At 36.9% G+C, this 20,220-nt stretch overlaps 1 protein-coding gene across 1 annotated transcript; it reads right to left on the bottom strand.

The window, feature by feature from the left end:
- Positions 1 to 218: 218 nt before the first annotated feature.
- Positions 219 to 4,295, bottom strand: LOC145222145 (transient receptor potential cation channel subfamily M member 2-like). The gene is made up of 9 exons (XM_080088188.1): positions 4,156 to 4,295; positions 3,333 to 3,435; positions 2,675 to 2,832; positions 2,505 to 2,605; positions 2,166 to 2,293; positions 1,886 to 1,973; positions 1,288 to 1,463; positions 824 to 950; positions 219 to 723 (listed from the first exon to the last, which is right to left on the bottom strand). The coding sequence occupies exons 1-9, from the start codon at positions 4,276 to 4,278 to the stop codon at positions 627 to 629; spliced, it is 1,101 nt and encodes a 366-aa protein (XP_079944314.1). The 5' UTR covers positions 4,279 to 4,295; the 3' UTR covers positions 219 to 626.
- Positions 4,296 to 20,220: the final 15,925 nt, after the last annotated feature.

Genomic DNA, 20,220 nt, shown 5'->3' with positions numbered 1-20,220 from the left:
ATTTGATTCGGTCTAACGCCTGGCCTGGCGTATTATGATTTTATTTAAATGTAATTTGAGCAGTACAAAAGTCCTTTGTTTCTGACAAATCTACTACATAGGCTACACCAAACCTAAAATAACGATCTTAGTTTTCACAAACAGCTGTTTTACTTGCTTTCCAACTAATGTTACTGTCTGTATATCTGCTTTATGACATTAATTACAAAACACAAGTAATCTGTGTACATTATCTTGCCGATTCATACAGTCATCAAACTATCATCATCAAAATTGCACTCGACGCGATATGGAACAATTAAACAGGCTCAACGGAAAATGAACTAACGGGGGCTAAAAGTAAAATGTACAGAATCAACTGGAGGAACTAAGTACCGAGGCTGAGAAGAACTAGCAAGAGAAAAGAATAAAAACTCAACCAAGAAATCGACAAAATAGGGGAAGCATATTTGTTGAACACAAGCAACACAGCAGAAAAATACTCACACATCATGAAACAACTGTTGGCTGGAACAATTAAGTACAGAAACATATTTTAATACTTATGGCGCACTTTTAAACTTACACAGTTTGTAATTATTTGCAAACTGCCCGGACATTTCCCATCAGCACGTTTCCTGTGATCGTTAAAGTGGAGTTGATTGAATTCTTTTGACATGCGAATTTGTTCGAAGTTTTTCCATGTCTTGTAGCTGCTTCACTGACATTTGCAGTTCCTTTTGCCTGTCAAAACAGTTGGTTAGGTTTAGAAATCATGTTTCAAAGTTTTTGCTCATGTTCGGATCATATTTAAGATACTTGAACAAATATTTTGCGGACTTACTGCTCTGCAATCATGGTGAGGAGATTTTCCTCTCGATGTTTTTGTTCCAATTTCTTTGACATTTTCTTTAGAACCTCTTGTTCAAATGAGAAGAGTTCCGTTTCTTGTTCATGACTCACTGGCTTTCCTGTGAGTTATCAATGGTAGATTAATAGCCTCTCAAACATAACCAGTTTTTAACCCGTTGAACGAAATGCTGTATTTTTTACTTCAAATCGGATGAACCCATTGTCCAGAAAGGAACAAAAGGCCGAGACGGGATCAGATCCTACAACCCTTTAATCATACACGATAGCCCCACAAGCAAGAAAACAAAGAACGTATCAAGTAAAACAGCTTCCTTACCCAAACGAACGTTTTATCTAATACAGAGTAAAGGCAACATTTCTGAATATTAGGCTATTACAGAGAAATAGCACTTAACATTAGTGGGAAAATCTTTTGCGGCTCTACACACAACTTACGGAAGGCGCTGAAGCCCACTGGACCGTTTCGACATATGTTAATGAACCGCGCAATATCTTCAATGATGACGAAGGGAGCTGGGAGCCAAGGTCTGTCGCAAAATTCCTCAACTACATCGAATCTGTGATAACTCCAGAAAATTCCCGCGCGGTCTTCGATCGTTTGAAACGTGTAACTAAAATCAATAGAAATCATACTTTAAAACACAGAAATTAGTTTTTTGTTAAAATTACGTCATATTATTTCAATATGTGAATAATCTAACAAAAAATGTCCTTTCCCACACGGAAGAAGGCTATTTCCTAACGAGAAATAGATTATTTGCTTCTTTATGTGAAATCAGGTGGATCCAGTGGCAGGATTCAGCCGAAAATTTTATTAGATCAGCGAACTGGTTAGCATTACTGGTTACTGTCAATGGTTTTTTTTGTAACAGAACCGGCTGAAAATGATGACTTTTGTGATAGAACCGGCTGAAAAAAAATTTGAATCCCACCACTGGTTGGATTTATAAATAATCTGATAGCAAGTGGCCACTGTGTATGCTTATCATGCTTATGAAACTTTAGCACGTAAACAATTATATCTTGCTCTCACCTGAACATGGCAATGAGCAGGTTGAGCATGAGAATGTTCGAAAACAACATGTAGAAGCAAGTGAGGAACGCAGGAATTATTCCGTAACCTGAAAACACAAATAAAAACATTTGAAATGAAAAGTAGTGGAAATATTGCAACATGGAAAAAACGCTGATTTTTTGGGCACACCAAATCATGTTTAGACACCAAAATACTTAAAAAATCATCTCTCATAAACGAATTCTACTTGAGTTAGGTTGATGTCGGTTGCTTTTGGGCATTTGAACTCAAGACTTACTTGTTTGAGCTGCTGTGGCCGACCCCAGCTCGTTTCCATAAAGTTGCCAGTATGGAATCCGGATTATGTTGTTGTACATGCTCAAGAAAAACGTGTCGAACGAAGTAATGTTCATCTTGTTTGTAAACCTGTGAACAAACATCGCAAGAAAATAGTGCAAAAATAATGCAGTTTTATGCACGCTCCACATATTTTTGCTAGAAGTGTGTATATTGGTTATTTAGGGTTTTGTTACCACCCAAACAAGTAAGTCAAATTTCGTTTGAAAGTTCTTTAGATAAAGCAAAATGTTGGTGATTTGCGCAGAATATGACTTGCGTTCTAATTATTCCAACTCACGATTTTGCTTGATTCGGATAATTCTGCACCGAAAACAGAATGACGCCATAACTGAGAAAGATAAGTCCCATGATCGAAAGAAAAATCACCAGATCTTTCAACTGCAAAAAAACAAAAATCGTAACATACGTCACAGAGCTCTAAATGTCGTCATAGTTACGTAAACCTACCATCCGTCTCATCATGTAGACTTTGGGTCCGAAGTACTTGAAGACGAGATAGACCTGGAAGCATCTGATGTACATTGCGAAGAGGGCGATGCACAGCAGAAGTTTTCCACTATACCACACATTGTCGCCATAATGCTTCGTCCACATGATGATTTGACCTGCACCAAAAAATACATGTTTTAACGTTGCGCAGTTATTCCGGCTTGGTGGGTGATTAATTGTTTTAGTGCAATTGTGTCGCTACGGTTTCTTTCTCCACCAAGCGAAATAAACTCTGCTCGGACCATTTCAACACACAGCGAAAATGTCATCGTTTATATACGGTTGGGAATAATATACAAATGGAGGTATACCTAAATAGTATATACAATGGTGGAATTTAAATTTTTTGTCATCCGGTACTATCACAAAAGTCATATTTATCAGCCGGTTCTGTTACAAAAAGTCCATTGGCAGTAACCAGTAATACTAACCGGTTCGTTGATCTCATAAAATTTCATGAAACAGTTCTATAGAACCGGTGCGAACCGGCCGAATCACACAACTGCCTATATATATAACTATCTTTGTGTGATTTTGTTTTTCATTCTGACTTAGGTAAACAAACATTTATCACATAGTGTTAAAAAAAAACTGTAAACAACAATCCATTACATACCAGTTGCATAGCATAAAACAAGAATAAGGTCCATCTGGTTCCAAGGACTTCCAATCCAAGACTTAACTTTGCCCGTGAAAGATGTGCTTTCGATCGATAAAAACTAAACAGAATCAAATAATTGTACACTGTCAATAAAGTCCGATTTAAATTTCAACTAAATAATTTCCCTTGGTACAACATTTACCACGCTGTAATGTTAGCAAACTAGGGTAAAGGTTTAATTATTTTAATTATTTCACGTCGTTTTTCGCAATAAGCACTTGCTTCTAAACTATCTTAACAAGTATAGCTTTACTGCAGTAATAGACAAATATTGTGAAAAGCATAAAACATGTATTGCGAATTTATAGAACGTTATTTGATCCTCAAGTGGCCAAAATCTTTGCTTAGATATAAAATAAACAACCCTAGCAGTTGGTTAAAAAAATGGTGCAATGCAGTTTCAATCAGCTATATTATATCCAGGGTTGCCATCGACTTGAAACCAAAAATAAGGACAACCGAAAAATTAAATGTTTATGCGAAACGAAACAAGTGATTTTGAACAAATCTTGGCATTTATACGAGCCATGACATAATATTTGCAATATATTTTGGAAAGAAACAATCTGTTGCAACAACTGGTTGTTCGTAGAAAATACTAAGTGCATCTCACAACAGGCCGGGTCTAGGTTTACTTTTACTTGTAGCGTGGATTTGACTATAGCAATTGTTGAAAATAAGACAAAATAAGGACTACAGTCAAAAATAAGGACATTTCTTAGAAATAAGGACGGTATGGCAACCCTGATTATATCAGTGTTAGGGGTGAGATGCTTACCTGTCTAACTTCGTCCACAGCAATCCCAACAAAGTAGAGAGCGAGAATGATTGACACAACAAAGTGAGCGGGGTGATAGCGTTGCGAGTAATAATCCTGTGCCAGTATGTAATAACTCAACATTATAATGTTGATGGATAAAATCATCTGAAACAACACATACCATGTTAGTGTAAGGTAATATGTCCAAACGCCAAAGAAACAAGTCTGGCACATGTCCAGAAGAAAATATACAACAAAATTTTTGTTTCGGGGGCAAAAAATGGACTTTGTATTGTATTGTATTGTATTAATTTTAAAACCGGACATGAAAATGGTACGTGGCAGTACAGAAACACTGCACTAGTGCCACAGAATCGAGAAACAGCTGCAAAAACCTCGCGGTTGAAAATACGCCAATGCAAAGTTTTTTACATAAAATAGACATAATATTATAAGACGCAGCCGCACCCTTAAGACTTTCGTTTAAAACAGTAAGGAACGAAATTAAAAAAAGAATTAATAACCAAAACAAAATTAAATTGAGAGGAGTTTTATTAAGGCGTAGCCTATAGGACACCTTTCAAAAAAGAAACATAGAAAACCAACCAATATAGTTTTTTCACACGCACATAAGAAAATAGAAGTCACAGTTTTTGTTTCAGAAGCAAACATTAAACTTGAATTAACTTAAGAAAAGTTTTGATAAGACGCATAGGACTCTTATCAAAAAGTAAATAAACAAAGAAAGCCCACCATTGTATTTGTCGCAGGCAGAACGCAGCCAGGAGTTCCAACGGATATTATATAAGTAACAACAAAAAACACAAAATCACACTGATTGAGCAAACTTCCCACTCACCGAATGAACAAGAAACTTGACTCTGGGTGAGTTGAAATAATCGTAAGTATCTCTCATCGCATTGACGAGACGACTTCGGTTTCTGCTTTGGGCGACTGCTACCCCCTCACCTTTTCTGCCCCACGTCTCGATGAAATTTAGCACTCCACCGATTCCTAAGCACCAACCGATGTGAACACATAGAAATCATACACACACGTAATATAAACATTGTGGCTACGAATCCCACACAATCATGACTGACAGTGGAATATGTAACTCGAATTAAAAAAATACTATTTTGGCAGTATAACTGCTGTTTTTTATTTGATTTTTGGCAAACTTAAGATTTGACGTTTAAATCTGACAGTATAAAGTTGGAATCATCACACACACACACTCATTATAGATATTGTGGCTTTAAACAACATACAATACGAGTTAACAGTAGCAAGTTTAAATAGTGCTCTCATAATTCGACTCATACTTTTTGGTAAATAACTATTGTTGTTTTTATTTAAATTTTCCTAACTTAGGTGATAATAAAAACTCAGTGATCATTGACATGCCTGCATACTATAAGAGGGACAGATCCTTTGAAAAGTGCAAAATTTAGGGTTTCATGTTTAAATGTGGCACTATAATGTTGAATGCAACTTGTTAAACTGGAATAAAAGTTGTTGTATTATACGTACCAGCTTCAGGTCCGTTCATCGCTCTATCGTCTTCCACTTCGGTGTACAAGGACCGGTATGTCTGGGACATAAAAGGAAAACGTTCTTGGTGTATTACATTGGCAAGTCACATATGTCTTAACTTCGAACTGCACAATATTTTGTCCTCTCATAAACTCGTACCTGTGACATGTCAGTTGTGAAAACGTCTTTCCGCTCGATCACGTTGAGACAAGGGACGGCAATCGGGCAAATCAAAGTGATGATCACCTACATGGTAGAAACGGGAAAAAATTTGAGTAAACCTAAGATTGTAAATTAAAAATTCCCAGTTTAAAATTTAGCCAAACCAAATTGCGACTAAACATCACGTTTCTTTAACGTATTACAGATACATAAAATTAGAAAAAAGTGTCATAAATTGGTAACTTTTAAAATATATTTATGTCTCGTAAAAATGGCTATAAAAGTTTTATTTAAACAGAATCTGTTACGCCTTCATTCATAAGTGTTTAATGTGCGGTTTAGGTTCAGGTTTTCGATAAAAAAATGCATTACAAAATAATACAACGCTACGTATATTTGCTACGTATATTGAAATCATACATCAAACCGCAACTCCATCTATCAACCAACAGTTAAAATCATGTATAAAATTCCAATAGAATTTTTTTCTCTAACGTAAGGGTATATTAGGTACTTTGCGTATAACTTGGATACAGCAGCAATTTGCGTTGTAGCGCAACCTATGTGCCAGGGAACATGGCGGCGATTTCACTTACTTTGTAGAGCGGTTGTTCTTGTTTGGTCATCCCGTACCAGATGTAGTCCAGCGCAGTTTGTACGGCGGGTTGCGCGATGAATTCCCGGTGTTTGCAAACGTACGACAGGTTCAGAACAGAACAACCTCCAAGACGCTGAGAATTCAAATCAGGTTTTTTTTACATAAAAAAATGCATTGCAGTATAAGCAACAATAAAGTTCATAGATAAATGGTGATGTTATTAGCAAAAGCCTTTGTAGAAAAACAGCGTTCTTCTGTAACAGTTAAAGGGATCATTCCCTTAACGATATTGCTGCAAGATTAATCTTTTGGCAGCATGCTGGAAACATTTCGAAATTTTAATCGTTTTTTAGTGTCTTGAAAATTGGGTTTCACTGGTTTACCTCAATCTTTTGTGTAAGCTGACAAAGTGTGGATGAACGATTTAGTTTGTACGAAGTTGTCAGGAACTCAATCGCTGTGTCCGCCCACTCCCTGAAAATACACAAGTTTAATCGTAATTAAATTAATGGGTTGAGGTAATGAAACATTAAGTCATTCGTCTTTAAGACACTAAGATATATATTGCCTCTGAGTTTATGAAAAACGGTGATTCGCCCTTAAAATATATATTTCGCCTTTACAGCATCATCGGTATGTATAAAAAAGCGTACACATATCATGTCAGTGAAACTGTACACATAAGACATCCAACTGGGTAAAATTCATAAAATTGGTAAAGAATGTTAATAAATCTGTCGCTGCCAAAGTGTTTATCCACCAGAAAACGAACTGGGATTTTAGTTTAAGTTATTTAAGTACAAGTATACATTATGAGGATATCTGCATATGCATCCTGTCACAAACATAATGATTATGATGATTAAATATATGAAAGTAGAGTGATTAAAACAAAGTTAATTGTGACCGGAACTTACGTCGATTGTTCGTAAAGGCTTTCGGCTACGTCACTTCCTTGCAATGTGTTGTCAAGCATGTCGGCTTGGGATTTCGTCACAGCGCTCGCAATGATTGCAGAAGCTGGAAATGATGTCATTATTATTAATCTATCTGTCCCCAAATGACCTTTGGCTAACTATCCAACATTCAACATTCGTATCATTAGCAAACTTTTCAAACGAGAAAAATAAAACTTGTCTAACATATTATTAAAAAACTTGTTATTCAACTAGCTATTATATAAGATTTGGTCAAAACGACAACAAATTCAATAAAGTTGCTGACGTCAAGATGATTTGTAAATGACGTAGTCGTAAATGACCTTCGACTAGATCACAGTACGCCAGGCCCATTGAAGGCCTTGTACCGAATCTGCCTGGTCACCAAGCATTCACCACCATATGGCAAGGCGTAGGCTAGAAAAATCTAGCCTGCGGTGGGATTCGAACCCACGACAGGAGTCTTGCCGGGACTCGTCTGAATAGGCGCTTCAGGGCAGTTATGAATTTATGTTCATCTTAACTGACCTTCGGCTCAAAGTAGAAGAATGAGATGTGTCTAAAATTGTTATTTCACTGGCTATTATATACGGTGACGTCGAATTCAATGACGTTGCAGAGGTCTGACGTCACGATAATTGACAGAACCCGGCACTAACCCATCAGTGAGTATCCTCCCTTCCAGAAGAGGGATGCTAGTTCGTTCTTTCCCATGAGGAGGCACCAGAAGAAAAGATCCCTCTCAGGATGAGGAACAACCGGAGTCTCATCCACCTGGGAAATCATTGTGGTCGTCGCACGAGCTTTGTGGTCCGTAAATTCTGTTTTCGCCACAAACACAATAAGAAATACGTTTGCAAAATTTCTGGGTTTATTAATTAAGAAGCACTGGCCTATTATCTATAAGAGATATATTAGCAACTTTTATATAGTTACATTGGTTAAGAAGCTCAATCTCACATTAAAAAAACGGTTAAACTAAGTCATGGCAGTTTGGGTGTAAACCTAATGATTTTAGTTTCAATGAATTTGCGACGTGAGTTCGAATCCCATCCCAGCTTATAATGAATTTTTAAGGCAAGCTATGTCCAGTCACGTGAAAAGTTTTGAGGTGATCGGGTTTAGATCCTTGGCCTATAACAACAGGCACTACAACAGGTTTAATGTGAGTTTTAAACGAGAAAATAACTGAAATACAGGCTCTTACCGGCTGCGTCAAAGTACTGATATTTTTGCGAGTTGTACAATTCCGACACTTGATGGCGTGTCAAGGTGGTGATCGCTTTTCCAACGTGACGTAACAATTGGGTTTTTGCGTCACTGTAAGATGCCACGAGACCGTGTAAAGTAGGGGAAACCCGGGTTTCGAAACCCTCCTTGAACAAAGGCTTGAAACAAAAACAGTTTAAGTCGCCTTCGGTTAGTGATGAGTTTGTTTTGTTACAGGAAGGTTTGTTTGACGTTTTAGTTGTTGTTGTTATTAAGCAAGCGAGGACGAGCGAGAAATATGTACAGGATGTTCTCTAACTCTTCCTGCCGTCATACTTTACTTCCTAACATGATTATGACAAGCAGATTATCTTAATCAGCTACTAAACATTGTGGATCAAAAGCTAGTTTTTAAAGCACTTAAGGCATAAGGTTTTACCTTAGTTTAAAATAGTATTAAATTTTCGAAAGCGGCCAAGGTAAGTATACTTAACATACACATATTGTTTTTTACATTTGCTAATGTTGTAGATGTATTTTTTTATCTTTGCGTATTAAATAGCGAACTACAAATAAACATTTTAAAAATATAAGAAAAGTCCGTTCAAGGCAAGATTTAAACCCGCAACGTTCCGCTCCTTGTTACCTTGTAATATAAAGTCCATAGAGTTTTAACAGTAAGTGAGTTCCACAGACTGATTCCAAGCTCTTTGAGATATTCCAGGAACTCGGATCTATCCAGGGTTAGAGCCATAGTGAGGTAAACCATGTAAGCGTCCTCTTCTTTCTCGAAGACTTCACGCGACGGAACAAGATGACGTATCACGTCCATCCGATTCCAGGCGAGTGCGAGACGGATTTGTGAACGAAAGGATGATTTTCCATCTACACATATTAGCATATTAGGTATGGCCTAGTCGTAGACTTCCTCATAGACACATTTCATTCAGTTTTCCGGCCAAATTGAACAATTTTGTGATGAGTTTGACTTAGTTCCAACAAAAAGGTTATAGAATGAGCAACTGTACATGTACAGTACTGCAGTACAATTTTATTCACTTTCCACCTAACTTTTGAAGCAGGGTCATGTAAAGTTACCTTAAAAAGACAATTTAATGGCAACAATATATAGGTTGAGCTTAATACCATACGTTTGAAATTTTGTGAAAATCTACACTACAGATTTGTAAACTTCACCTACTTGCGATAATGCTGTGTAGAACGGCCAAGGTGAGGCACGAATCGGTCGGACTGGGGTAGAACGTCACCTGAAACACAACTTAACGTGAGAATGCACGTCGATATTTCAACGCACATAAAGTGATTCCTTGGCGCTAAAGTAACTTGATTACGGAAATATAAATTACCTTTGCGATAACAGCAACTGAATAGTCAAAGTTATTTATCTTTTTTGTGCTATTCGAAGGACTTTTATTTGTAATTCACAATTCCCGTAATAAATAAAGTGTTTTAAAATCACCAATATATTGGTGTACGTATTTGACAACCGTTGCATGCTGACTCAGCGACAAATTTTCAGTCCATCGTTACAGAGCACAGCAAAGATTTTAGATGTACTGTGAAGATTTTAAATCCACCAACCAGATTTCTTACATCTTTTCTCGGGAGGACGCGTTTCCTCACACTCTCCTCCACTCTCTGTCGATCCATGTCTTCCGGTACTCCTGAGCAGAGTTCCTTAACTCGAGTGAAGTACTCGGGCGTTCTCAGGTAACTTTCAAGTCCACTCATCTCACGTGATCTAAACACAGTACAAGTTGTTCAACAGGTTGGTGGTTCAAATCCCAACAAAGAAATTAACCTTCGTTGTTTGCAGGTTTTAGAGACCGACGATGCCTGTATAGCCGACATTTATATTTCGACTTTTACCGACGTCGTGTTTATTCATTTGATTAGACGCATTTGCTTTTTTTATTGTCGCTTTACTAAAACAGTTTGACTTGATCGTTGACATTAACATGACTATACTATAAGAGCAGTGGTTCCCAAACTGGGGTTCGTGAGATGGTTTTAGGGGGTCCGTGAAGGCAAACATGTTTAGTACCATTAACCAACAGTAATATGTGACTAAGTATTGCTCATCCAGCAGTTTTATTGTAAACAATCGACGTTTCGACGTCCTATACAAGACGCCTTCATCAGGATAATGACATAACTTGCAGGACAAATTTCTTTTAAAGCGACAAAATGCAAACAACACACATGTAAAACAGCGATAACAAGATTACGCGGCTGCATGTGTGTTGTTTGCATTTTGTCGCTTTAAAAGAAATTTGTCCTGCAAGTTATGTCATTATCCTGATGAAGGCGTCTTGTATAGGACGTCGAAACGTCGATTGTTTACAATAAAACTGCTGGATGAGCAATACTTAGTCATACATTATGCCTGGCAGCAATAGCTTATTTCAACAGTAATATGTTTGTGAGTTTTCGAACCGTTTTCACAATTCTCCATACAAGTTCAGACTGTTTACCAAACCTCCGTTTCAGGAAAAATTACTTTTTTATGATTGTTATCTCCATTGGGACATCATAACACACATGAACAATAGAATTTATAGTAACTATTGACACTTGAAAATTTATCTTATTGTTGCTACAGTACAGAACTTTATTGAGATTAAGGACTGTGAAGGTTGATTAAAATTCTGCCCAAAAAGTATAATGACGTATAATGCAAGAAACGAAAAACACACAGAGACCTACTGAAAATTACGTTGGGGGTCCACAGGCGTATAAAATTTATAAAAGGGGTCTATGACTAAAAAAAGGTTGGGAACCACCGTATTAGAGGGACAGATGTTGTGAAAGACATTTATATTTACACAAAGCATGTGGTAGTTACTTGTACTGCGCAAAATCAATTAGGCTTTCCATAAACGAAATATGGCAAAATAACAGAATAAATCTGTTGCTTGCATTTTAGTTTGGGTAAAAGTGACACATGACATGAAACTTACATTGCGATTTCGTTGAGGATAGCTGATACTTTCTGGGCTCCCTGGGAAACCACCAGCGGGTGATTTTCTGCGATACACCCTGTGACGTGGATCAATGCCCCAGGTTCTTCCGAAACCATGGCAACAACAATAGGTATTGTAAAAACTGAAAAACAAAATATTAAGTGTAGCCGTACAATTGTACAATCGGCTTAAGCCGAAACTGCAAAACGATAAATTTTATTTCTCCTACTTCCCCTAGAATGTGCGGGGAATAATAAAAATTATATTTATTTGGAGTCGTATATGATAGATAGTTTCAAAGGCCGAAACTGCAAAACGATGGCTTTTATATAGACCCGCTTCCCATAGAGACCCGAAGTTCCGCAAAGGGGCTTCCTGGGGACCACGAGACCCACTCATGCTTGAATTCAAATTAGGATTTTAAAGTTAAACTTATATTCAAATTAGGGTTAAAACCCTATACGGTTTGTCAGTGTGAATTAATTTAATAGAGGGGGAAAACAGAAGTCGGTATTGGTCCAAATTTAAACGGAAAAAAATTACTGAAAAGCATGACGTCATTAGATCGACCCACGTCATCAGCCATATACGTCACTAACATTCGGTGAAGGAAGCGTCCATCTCGATGGGAATAGTTGCGATGTAACTGAGGAGGTTTTCCCTGAATTGTAACGTCTGCCAAGCGTCTCCTTGCACGAATATAAAGTGGGTGTGAGCGAAGTCCAGTCGTTTCCCTTCGCCCGATATCTTGGTGGCTTTGTACACAGCTGGAAACAAGCCCTGCACAGAAAATTTATAAAATCATAAAACATATTCGCTTTGTCGCACTTGAAGTTCTATCCTAAGTGCATAAAGATTTAATAGACTTATGTTGCTATCGATTTAAAATTTTGTAAACAATTGGGTTGTTTGACCTCTTTTTATAAAGACACATATTTATTTTTAGTCATAGGTATACGCATAAACATTTTAAATCAATATGATACTTCTTATCCATTTTATCGAATTGTTAAAATTTGAAATAAATGACGTGCAGTTAAACGTCATGGCCATGTTTAATTATATTTTCTCCCACTTTATACCTCGTTTGTGATGGAATAAAGCACCCCATTGTTTGCCACCGATCCCATCTCGACAATTGCAATCGAACAGGCGTATGACGTAGCCTGTGCCGGGGAAGTCCCGCTTGTGAAAATCCAAGTGTTATCCATTATTTCCTGCCAATGGTTGTCATAGCGACGAAAATTGCCCGCTATCGATACCACAATATTCGGAACACTCAAATTCCAGAATTCGCGCAAAACTCGAACAACGTCTTCGGGATTAACGTTTGGACTGCATGTGAAAAACTGAAAACACACCGAAAAAGTATAAAAAAAATAAAATTTAGACAAATGGTTACGTAATGAATAAAGTTATGCATAAACTAGTGGAGGAAAATTCGTACATTATAAGACAAATAGATTAACTGCGCACATTTATCATAAAAGTCTGGTTTTGACATCTGTATAATTCGTATCATTACGTCATAGCAGCGTAGATGTGTATAGTGTGCTAATTACTATTAATTAGGTGCAATAATTAGGTGTCCTGTTGAAAGCTTTGCTATTTCTACTAGACATTACAATTTGCAAATGTCAGCAAACAGCTTGTGTGCATTTGCGAACTTGAGAATTGCATTAGGTTTTAAAATAAATCAAAACAATTTTGGTCGTATTGGCTTGTGTTTATATTTTGACAAACTATAAAATTAGTAAAAATTTTAGGCTATTAATGCAAAAATATACTTGAATATATTAATTTTTCCAACTTACCGCAGAATATGTGACACGTGTTCCAAAATCCTTGAACATGATTTCCCCGTAAGATTTTTTGTTAAAACCTGGCGTGCTCTTGATATAATGTCCCAAACCACGCTGCAAATAAAAGTAATACTTAACTAATGCACTTTTTATTATTTAGTCATAATATTAGATAATGACGTGATTCTATCGGACAATAGTTATGGAATGAATCGATTGTTTACCCTGAGGCTTTTCCGATCCACCATCGTTTGTCGATGTTTTCTTTTTACTTCCAACTTCATATTTGTTTCTTTATTTTACCGAATTTTGACGAATAATCCTGTTATCTATTTGCCGGACATTGCTCTCACAATTGCTGCTATTTTTAAAAGCAACTTTTACGTAACCGGTACAAACTACAAGATTCTAAAAATAGAAAAATTCTTGATAGCTCTGTGCTAAATTCGTTTGTAAGATTATCAGAAGAGATTTTACTGTTTAAATTTACTTTTTACTGTTTAAATTTGCGGATTTAGAAAGACCACGTTCAGTTTTTAAACTAAATGCATCAGAAATGCTTCAGAATTCTAAAAACGGACATGAGAAACCGTTTAAGTAGTATCAGATTTACGAAAAGAGTACAAAAAATCTCACTATTGGGCCTACCTGACAAACAATTATCTCATACTAAGCAAATACACTAACCAGCAGTCCGTCTTACACATACATACAGTCCACGTTGGGTCAGTAGCGACCAAACACTCAATTATCGACCAAAAAACAAACACACCATAGCTAGTTCAAAACCTTCCACCCCTTTATCTTGCACCAAGCGGAAATTGATTAGGGGATTGTGGCGTCATAGTCATTACTCGTCAGTGCACAATCTATTGTGGGTGTATAATAGTGGTTGGTTTACTGCTGATATTTAGTTCCTTAAAACTTCCATAAGGTTTAATAGTTTATTAACTTACGGGTAAAAGGTTCACGGCTCATGTACTCCACGTGAACGTGATAAAAAGGTTTTTTTCAAGCCTACAATGACCAAAATCACCTTTTAACACCAAACACTTGTAGTGTCTAAAGTTAGGACGCTTTTAAGCTTTAATTTTTGACTAGAGTATTTAGCAGCAACACAATACAAGTAAAACTATTCTCCAGTCTACTGCAATCTAAACGTACACGGAACTTCGTTCGTACAGTTGCTGCTGGCTGATTCTACCAAATTGCAACAAGCCTTCCATATGGTAACACCCCGTTGATTGGCGTCAATTGAAACGACTGTGTCAAAGTTTTCAATTAAATTAAATCCTTATTAACTTCGAGGCTATAACATATTCTTCTTTTATAACAGTGGTAAACTATAGCAAATTGAATATTACCACGAAGCAAATGTTTAGTTTCCCCCGTTTGTTTTATGGCATTGTTTGGTAATTTCTGCTTAATACCTTGCTATTACGGTGGTAAAGTACATCATTTACATTAGACCAGTGGTTCTTAACCTTTTTGTAGTCACGGACCCCTTTTCTGAATTTTGTAAGTCTACGGACCCCCAACGCAATTTACGATAGGTGTTTTTATGTTTCACGCTTCTTGCATTATACCCTGTCATGCTTTTGAAGCATTTAAATCCGCCTTCACAGTCCTTTAAATTCAATGACGTTTCTGTATTGTAGTGGCCAACGCATCTAATTGATAATATTTATGGTGTGTATAATTTCACAAATCACGTCCTATAAAGTCCATTGTCCATTTGTGTTATGATGTCACAATAGGGAAGACAATCACAAAAAGTAATTGTTCTTGGCATAATTAAGGTGTAATTAACAGCGTGCACTCATATGCAGTATTGTAAAAACGGTTGAGATACTTAAAAATATTCTTCTGTTGGTTAACGATACTTATAATATTTCCCTCCGTGGACCCCCTGAAACCATCCCATGGACCCCTTGGGGGTCCACGAACCCCAGGTTAAGAACCACTGCATTAGACGATATACTGTTTTTTAAAGTGAGTAATAGAAACGTAATATTACGTCTACTTCTGTTGGCAAATTTGACTAAAACTCACTTTTACTTTTGCTTGTAGTCACTTAAAATCGTGCTAATTATCTCTAAGCTCCAAAAACATCAATGAAACAGGACAAATTAATATAGTGGCAGTTATTTTTACTGTTCAGGCGAATGCACAGAAAAGGATTTCTAGCCCAACTAAATTAACAAACTTCCTCCAGAATTTGAGGATGTTAAACCCTCTTCCTTTAACCAAAAGCTATTAACTATATCGGAGCTGTTGTCAATATTGTTTACCGTATACACCCTTGACAGAAAGCAACAAAAATATCAAGCTACGCGGCCGTTGCATAATTTAGCAACAAGCTTTTAACTGTTGGCAACAATAATCTTCCTTTTAAATGTTTAAAATACTTCCTTGTTCGTTTCATATATAACTGATAGTTTAATTGGCGTTGCACACAAACTGTATGTAAGACATGTGTGTGATGCTCAATAAAGAGTGTTGGTGGTCACATCCTTTCTGCCTATACTAACAAATGTATCTAGCAACAGTGAAAGTATTACTGTGACCTTCAAATGACAGCATTGTAGCATAAAAGATAAAAAACGTCAGAACTCCAATTTCAAAATAATATAGCAACAAACTAAACGATGTCCATTTGCAACTTTCTAATGCTTATTTTCTTTTGACTTGTAAGAAACTAATCAGTTAGCAGAATTTGAACGAATTTACTAAAAAGGGCTTTCTCCTACCGCCAAAAAAACAATATACAACAAACCGGAGCCAAAAAATTGTCCGGATTAGGCGAAGATCCAGATTAACCGATGTCGATTAGTTAAAGCTTTCCACATTACAAATCATTTGTACTTCAAGTTTTATCCGAATTAGGCAAAGATCCGGATTAACCGAGGTTTACTGCATTAAATCAAAAACACGAAGCAACAACGTTGTCATGTACAGAAGATTTGAACGTATTCAAGAGAAGTAAATGCTGTGATTTTTCCAGTTACTCTGCAAGTTCACCCACAGCCACCTTTCAATCAGCGGCAAATTACAGACATTCATACGACGTCGCTTGTCAGGGGAACGTTCCACTTCCCTCCTTGGAACGCGAGGCGCGCTTGAAACGTCCGAATAACGTCGACGTGGTACGACAATATGTCAATCAAATCGTCCAGAGCATGGTTAACAAGTTCATCACAAGACTTCTGAATTTGCCTGACCTGCCTAACTTTGTGAAGTTGGATTTGCGGTGAAATTTTGCTTTGAAACTTTGCACAACTTTTATGCCTGGTGCCATCAAACCTATAGAAAAACTGTTTGTGCCCAAAGTCTAAATGCTAAATATAAAAATTGGTAGAAACTGTTTACATCTTTCATCGCTCTAAAAAAGCAGCAACATAACACTGCGCAGCCAGTTTTGTTTTGACGTTTACCGCATCAGTCATTACGTTTTTGGCTACCACGCATTGTTACATTCCGGCCAATAATAAACACCATGCAGGGCGTTGCAAGTAAATGCTGAAAGCGATAATTTTCTGCTACTTTTGCCAAGTTTGTCTCCCGTTTGATTTGGTCAAAAATCTTAAAACACCGTTTTTAGATGAAGAGTTATTTTTAGACTAAAAATGAGGTCAAGTTTTTTTTACAGAAAAACATTGTTTGCCTGCAAAATCTTGTGAAACCAGCGTTTTTTATCGCTTAATTATTCATCTTAATTGATGGAAATTTTAACTATAGAAACTATGCTTATATAGATGATGGTTACCAAGCTTTTGCCTCCCAACACGCAACACATGCAAAGGGAAGTCTGACAAGGGTATACTTGCTTGTAGCGCAACAAGCATTAATTAATTACACCGAACACCACTTTTCGACCCATCGTGCCTTCCTGTGTTCTGGCTACAGGGGCGGAAGCTGCTAATACACTTTGTTACATGTTAGTTAAAAACTGGGTCGTGTCGAACTAATATTTGCGGCAAAATTTGTTTGATGTGAATTTTGTTAGTTTGGTTACCTTAACAGTTTTTGATTAGCTCGTCTGTTTCGCTTTTTTGATAAAACTTAGGTAACTGCACAATGGTTAATAAAATTACTGCAAATTGTGATTTCCGTTTAGAAAGTAAATGTTCAAGATAGAATTAAAATTCCAAAATGTCGATAAAACGCGTTTTTGTAGCAAACTTTGGAATGGTTTCGTCCGCACAACGCCGTGTAGCTTATGTTTTTTTTACATTAAAGTGGTAAAGGATGATTTATAAAGCTGTAAAAAAATTCTACCGTAGGCCTACTTGGTTTTAGACTTACTGCCTAGCGCTTCCTAGCGGTTTTCGAAACTCAGGCCCATTTTGTGGCACGACCATCTCAACATGCCTTACCTAGTTTAATACCTACCTGGCGATCACTAAACATAAAATATTCATTCGCATTGACGAGAAACTTACATAACCCACAGAAGTACACAGAAGTTTGTGGCTTCTATAGCCTCATCTCGGTCTTTTCTTTCCATTTGAGCAAGAACTGCCTTGCTCAAACTCATTTGAATATCATCACCGACTTACAACACCAAAACATCCTAATAAGTAGCATTGAAAATAAATATGTAAATTGACAGCTGTTACAACAAGCATTTCGGAGTTGTTTTAATTAATAATAAGCAATTATGAAGCAAACAAACCAAACGAATTTCAGTTTTGATTGATGCGCATGCGCAGAAGTTATCTGGGTTACGTGTGTATGGTAGTTGGATATGGGTCCTACGGGAGTGCATCTAATTTTTGATAATGGTAAAGTCAAGGTTTTCGCATCGTTACTCATAGCAAATTAACACATTGACTTATTGTCGTGTGATGAGGTGGCAAAAATGCAAAACTTCATGAGCAGTTTCGCGTATTCATCTCATACTAAACGCACGACGTTCCTCTATGCTAATTTAACATGGCTTGAACTACTAAGAACCAATTTTACCAAGGCATTCATTTTATGTTCCTATGTATTCGTTTGTGCTAATGGCTGCCAAAACTACATAAGACAAGGCAGCCTTTATTGTTCATTGTTGTAGAAAATGATTTCATTGTACACTTGTAATTGTTCAACCAGCAGCCTCTGAAATCCCAAAGCACCGTGGGTCGATACTGAGGATAAAATTTCTTCGCCCTTTTTTCCGTTCCACACAGCGTCGCGCGTTCGATGACGTCACAAACGGTTTCGCGCGGCGCGTGGACTTTGTACCCTCGCCTGGTGTAGTACAGGGGTTACTACCAAACACGTGCTAGAGGTTACTCTGTGTCATTCAGTCATTGCGGCCAAATGAGCAGCGAAGTCGTATAGCTTTGACTGTGAGTGGTTGTTTGCAGTTGCAAGGTGTGGAATTGGATTATTTCTCGTCTGCATTAGTTAATCAAGCCACACATATGCTGAAAAGGGTGCCAAAGGTGCTAATATTGCAGTTGTTGATTTGACCTTGGTTTTATTTCATCGTGGCTGTAGTGAGACTTCATAGCCCAGATTTTGTTACAATGTTCAGTGGCTTTTGTGTTTGTGCTCTTTATGTTGTTAAACCAGTCGTAAAAGCTTTGTCAACTGTCATTAGCCGTAACTTGAGGTCGTATGAAGGTCAGGGAAAAGCTATAGGTGAAATGTATTGTTTACAATACTAGGACAACTGCCTCATAAACCTGCTTAATCACCTACAAGTTTGTGCCAAAATTTTATGAGCTTTACCTATATTCTTGAAAAAATGGTAAAAAATTTGTATATGACTTCATTTTGGATTTATGCAACACCTTTGCTGAATAATTATATAAAAGTTAGAAAATTGAAATGTTGCATAATACTATATGATATTAGATATTATTGCCATAATCAAATGTATTTTGATCAGTATCAATGCTTGTCTATCACATAAAAAAAAAGAAAAAGAAAATATTTCTTCTGGTGGTTAATTTTTTTTCCATAATAAAGATGCTTTAGATTAAATATAAAAATCTACTATTTAATTGTCTGTTACCTTATGAAAAATTTTGCTCAGTGGGACAGATGTGAATAGAATTATGGCACAGATTTAAAAATCAAAATATTGTTTATGGCAATTATATTCAACAATTAATCAATAATGATTAACATGCAACATGCCATGAATGCTTGTATATATGTATATGTGCACAATATTATTCAATGCTGTGCATTTAAGCAGATTTTGTCTTTGCATGTTATTGGAAAAACTGCCTAACATGTTTGTCATGTGAAAGAATGGATGGAAATTTAGTTTTTAGAAGATTGCAGAGACTTTGTATGTCATATAATGTCTCCAACATACACAACTTAAAAGACCTGTTTGCTGAATTATTAATTTGCTGATAACGCACCATTGTGACACTGCAACATAAGAAACCCTTTGCATTGTGATGTCACAAGACGTTTGTTGTTTTCGATCGATGCGTCACAGTGAATGACGAACGCAGGAAAATGCGGCCGGCAAAACAATAGCTTCACGCATGAGTAAGCCGCCATTCGGATCGCCGCAAAAACGCGTTACAATCGTCACTTCGAATGAGTATTTGAAGTTCTTTTGCGTGCGTACGTAAGTTTGACATACCCGTAACGGCCCCGTGTTTTAAGTTGACCTAAACATGTTTGCATTTAATACCTGCTGTATAGAATAAGCATGTTTTGCAGAATCAGGCGATCGGTTAAATCTGATTCCGTCACGAAATTGATATGACGAAGAGCGCTTAACGCACGTAAATAACATTACATAGCGCGGCATAACCTACATATCATCGCAATACTCGTCAATTCGTCTGTCAATCATATGAAATGAATAACAAACGTGTTTCACATCGTGACTTGCGTAA

The sequence above is a fragment of the Phallusia mammillata genome, chromosome 4 (genome assembly GCF_965637545.1).
Source record: "Phallusia mammillata chromosome 4, kaPhaMamm4.hap1.1, whole genome shotgun sequence".
Lineage (NCBI taxonomy): Eukaryota > Metazoa > Chordata > Ascidiacea > Phlebobranchia > Ascidiidae > Phallusia > Phallusia mammillata.
This window is presented reverse-complemented; position numbering and strand designations above follow the sequence as displayed.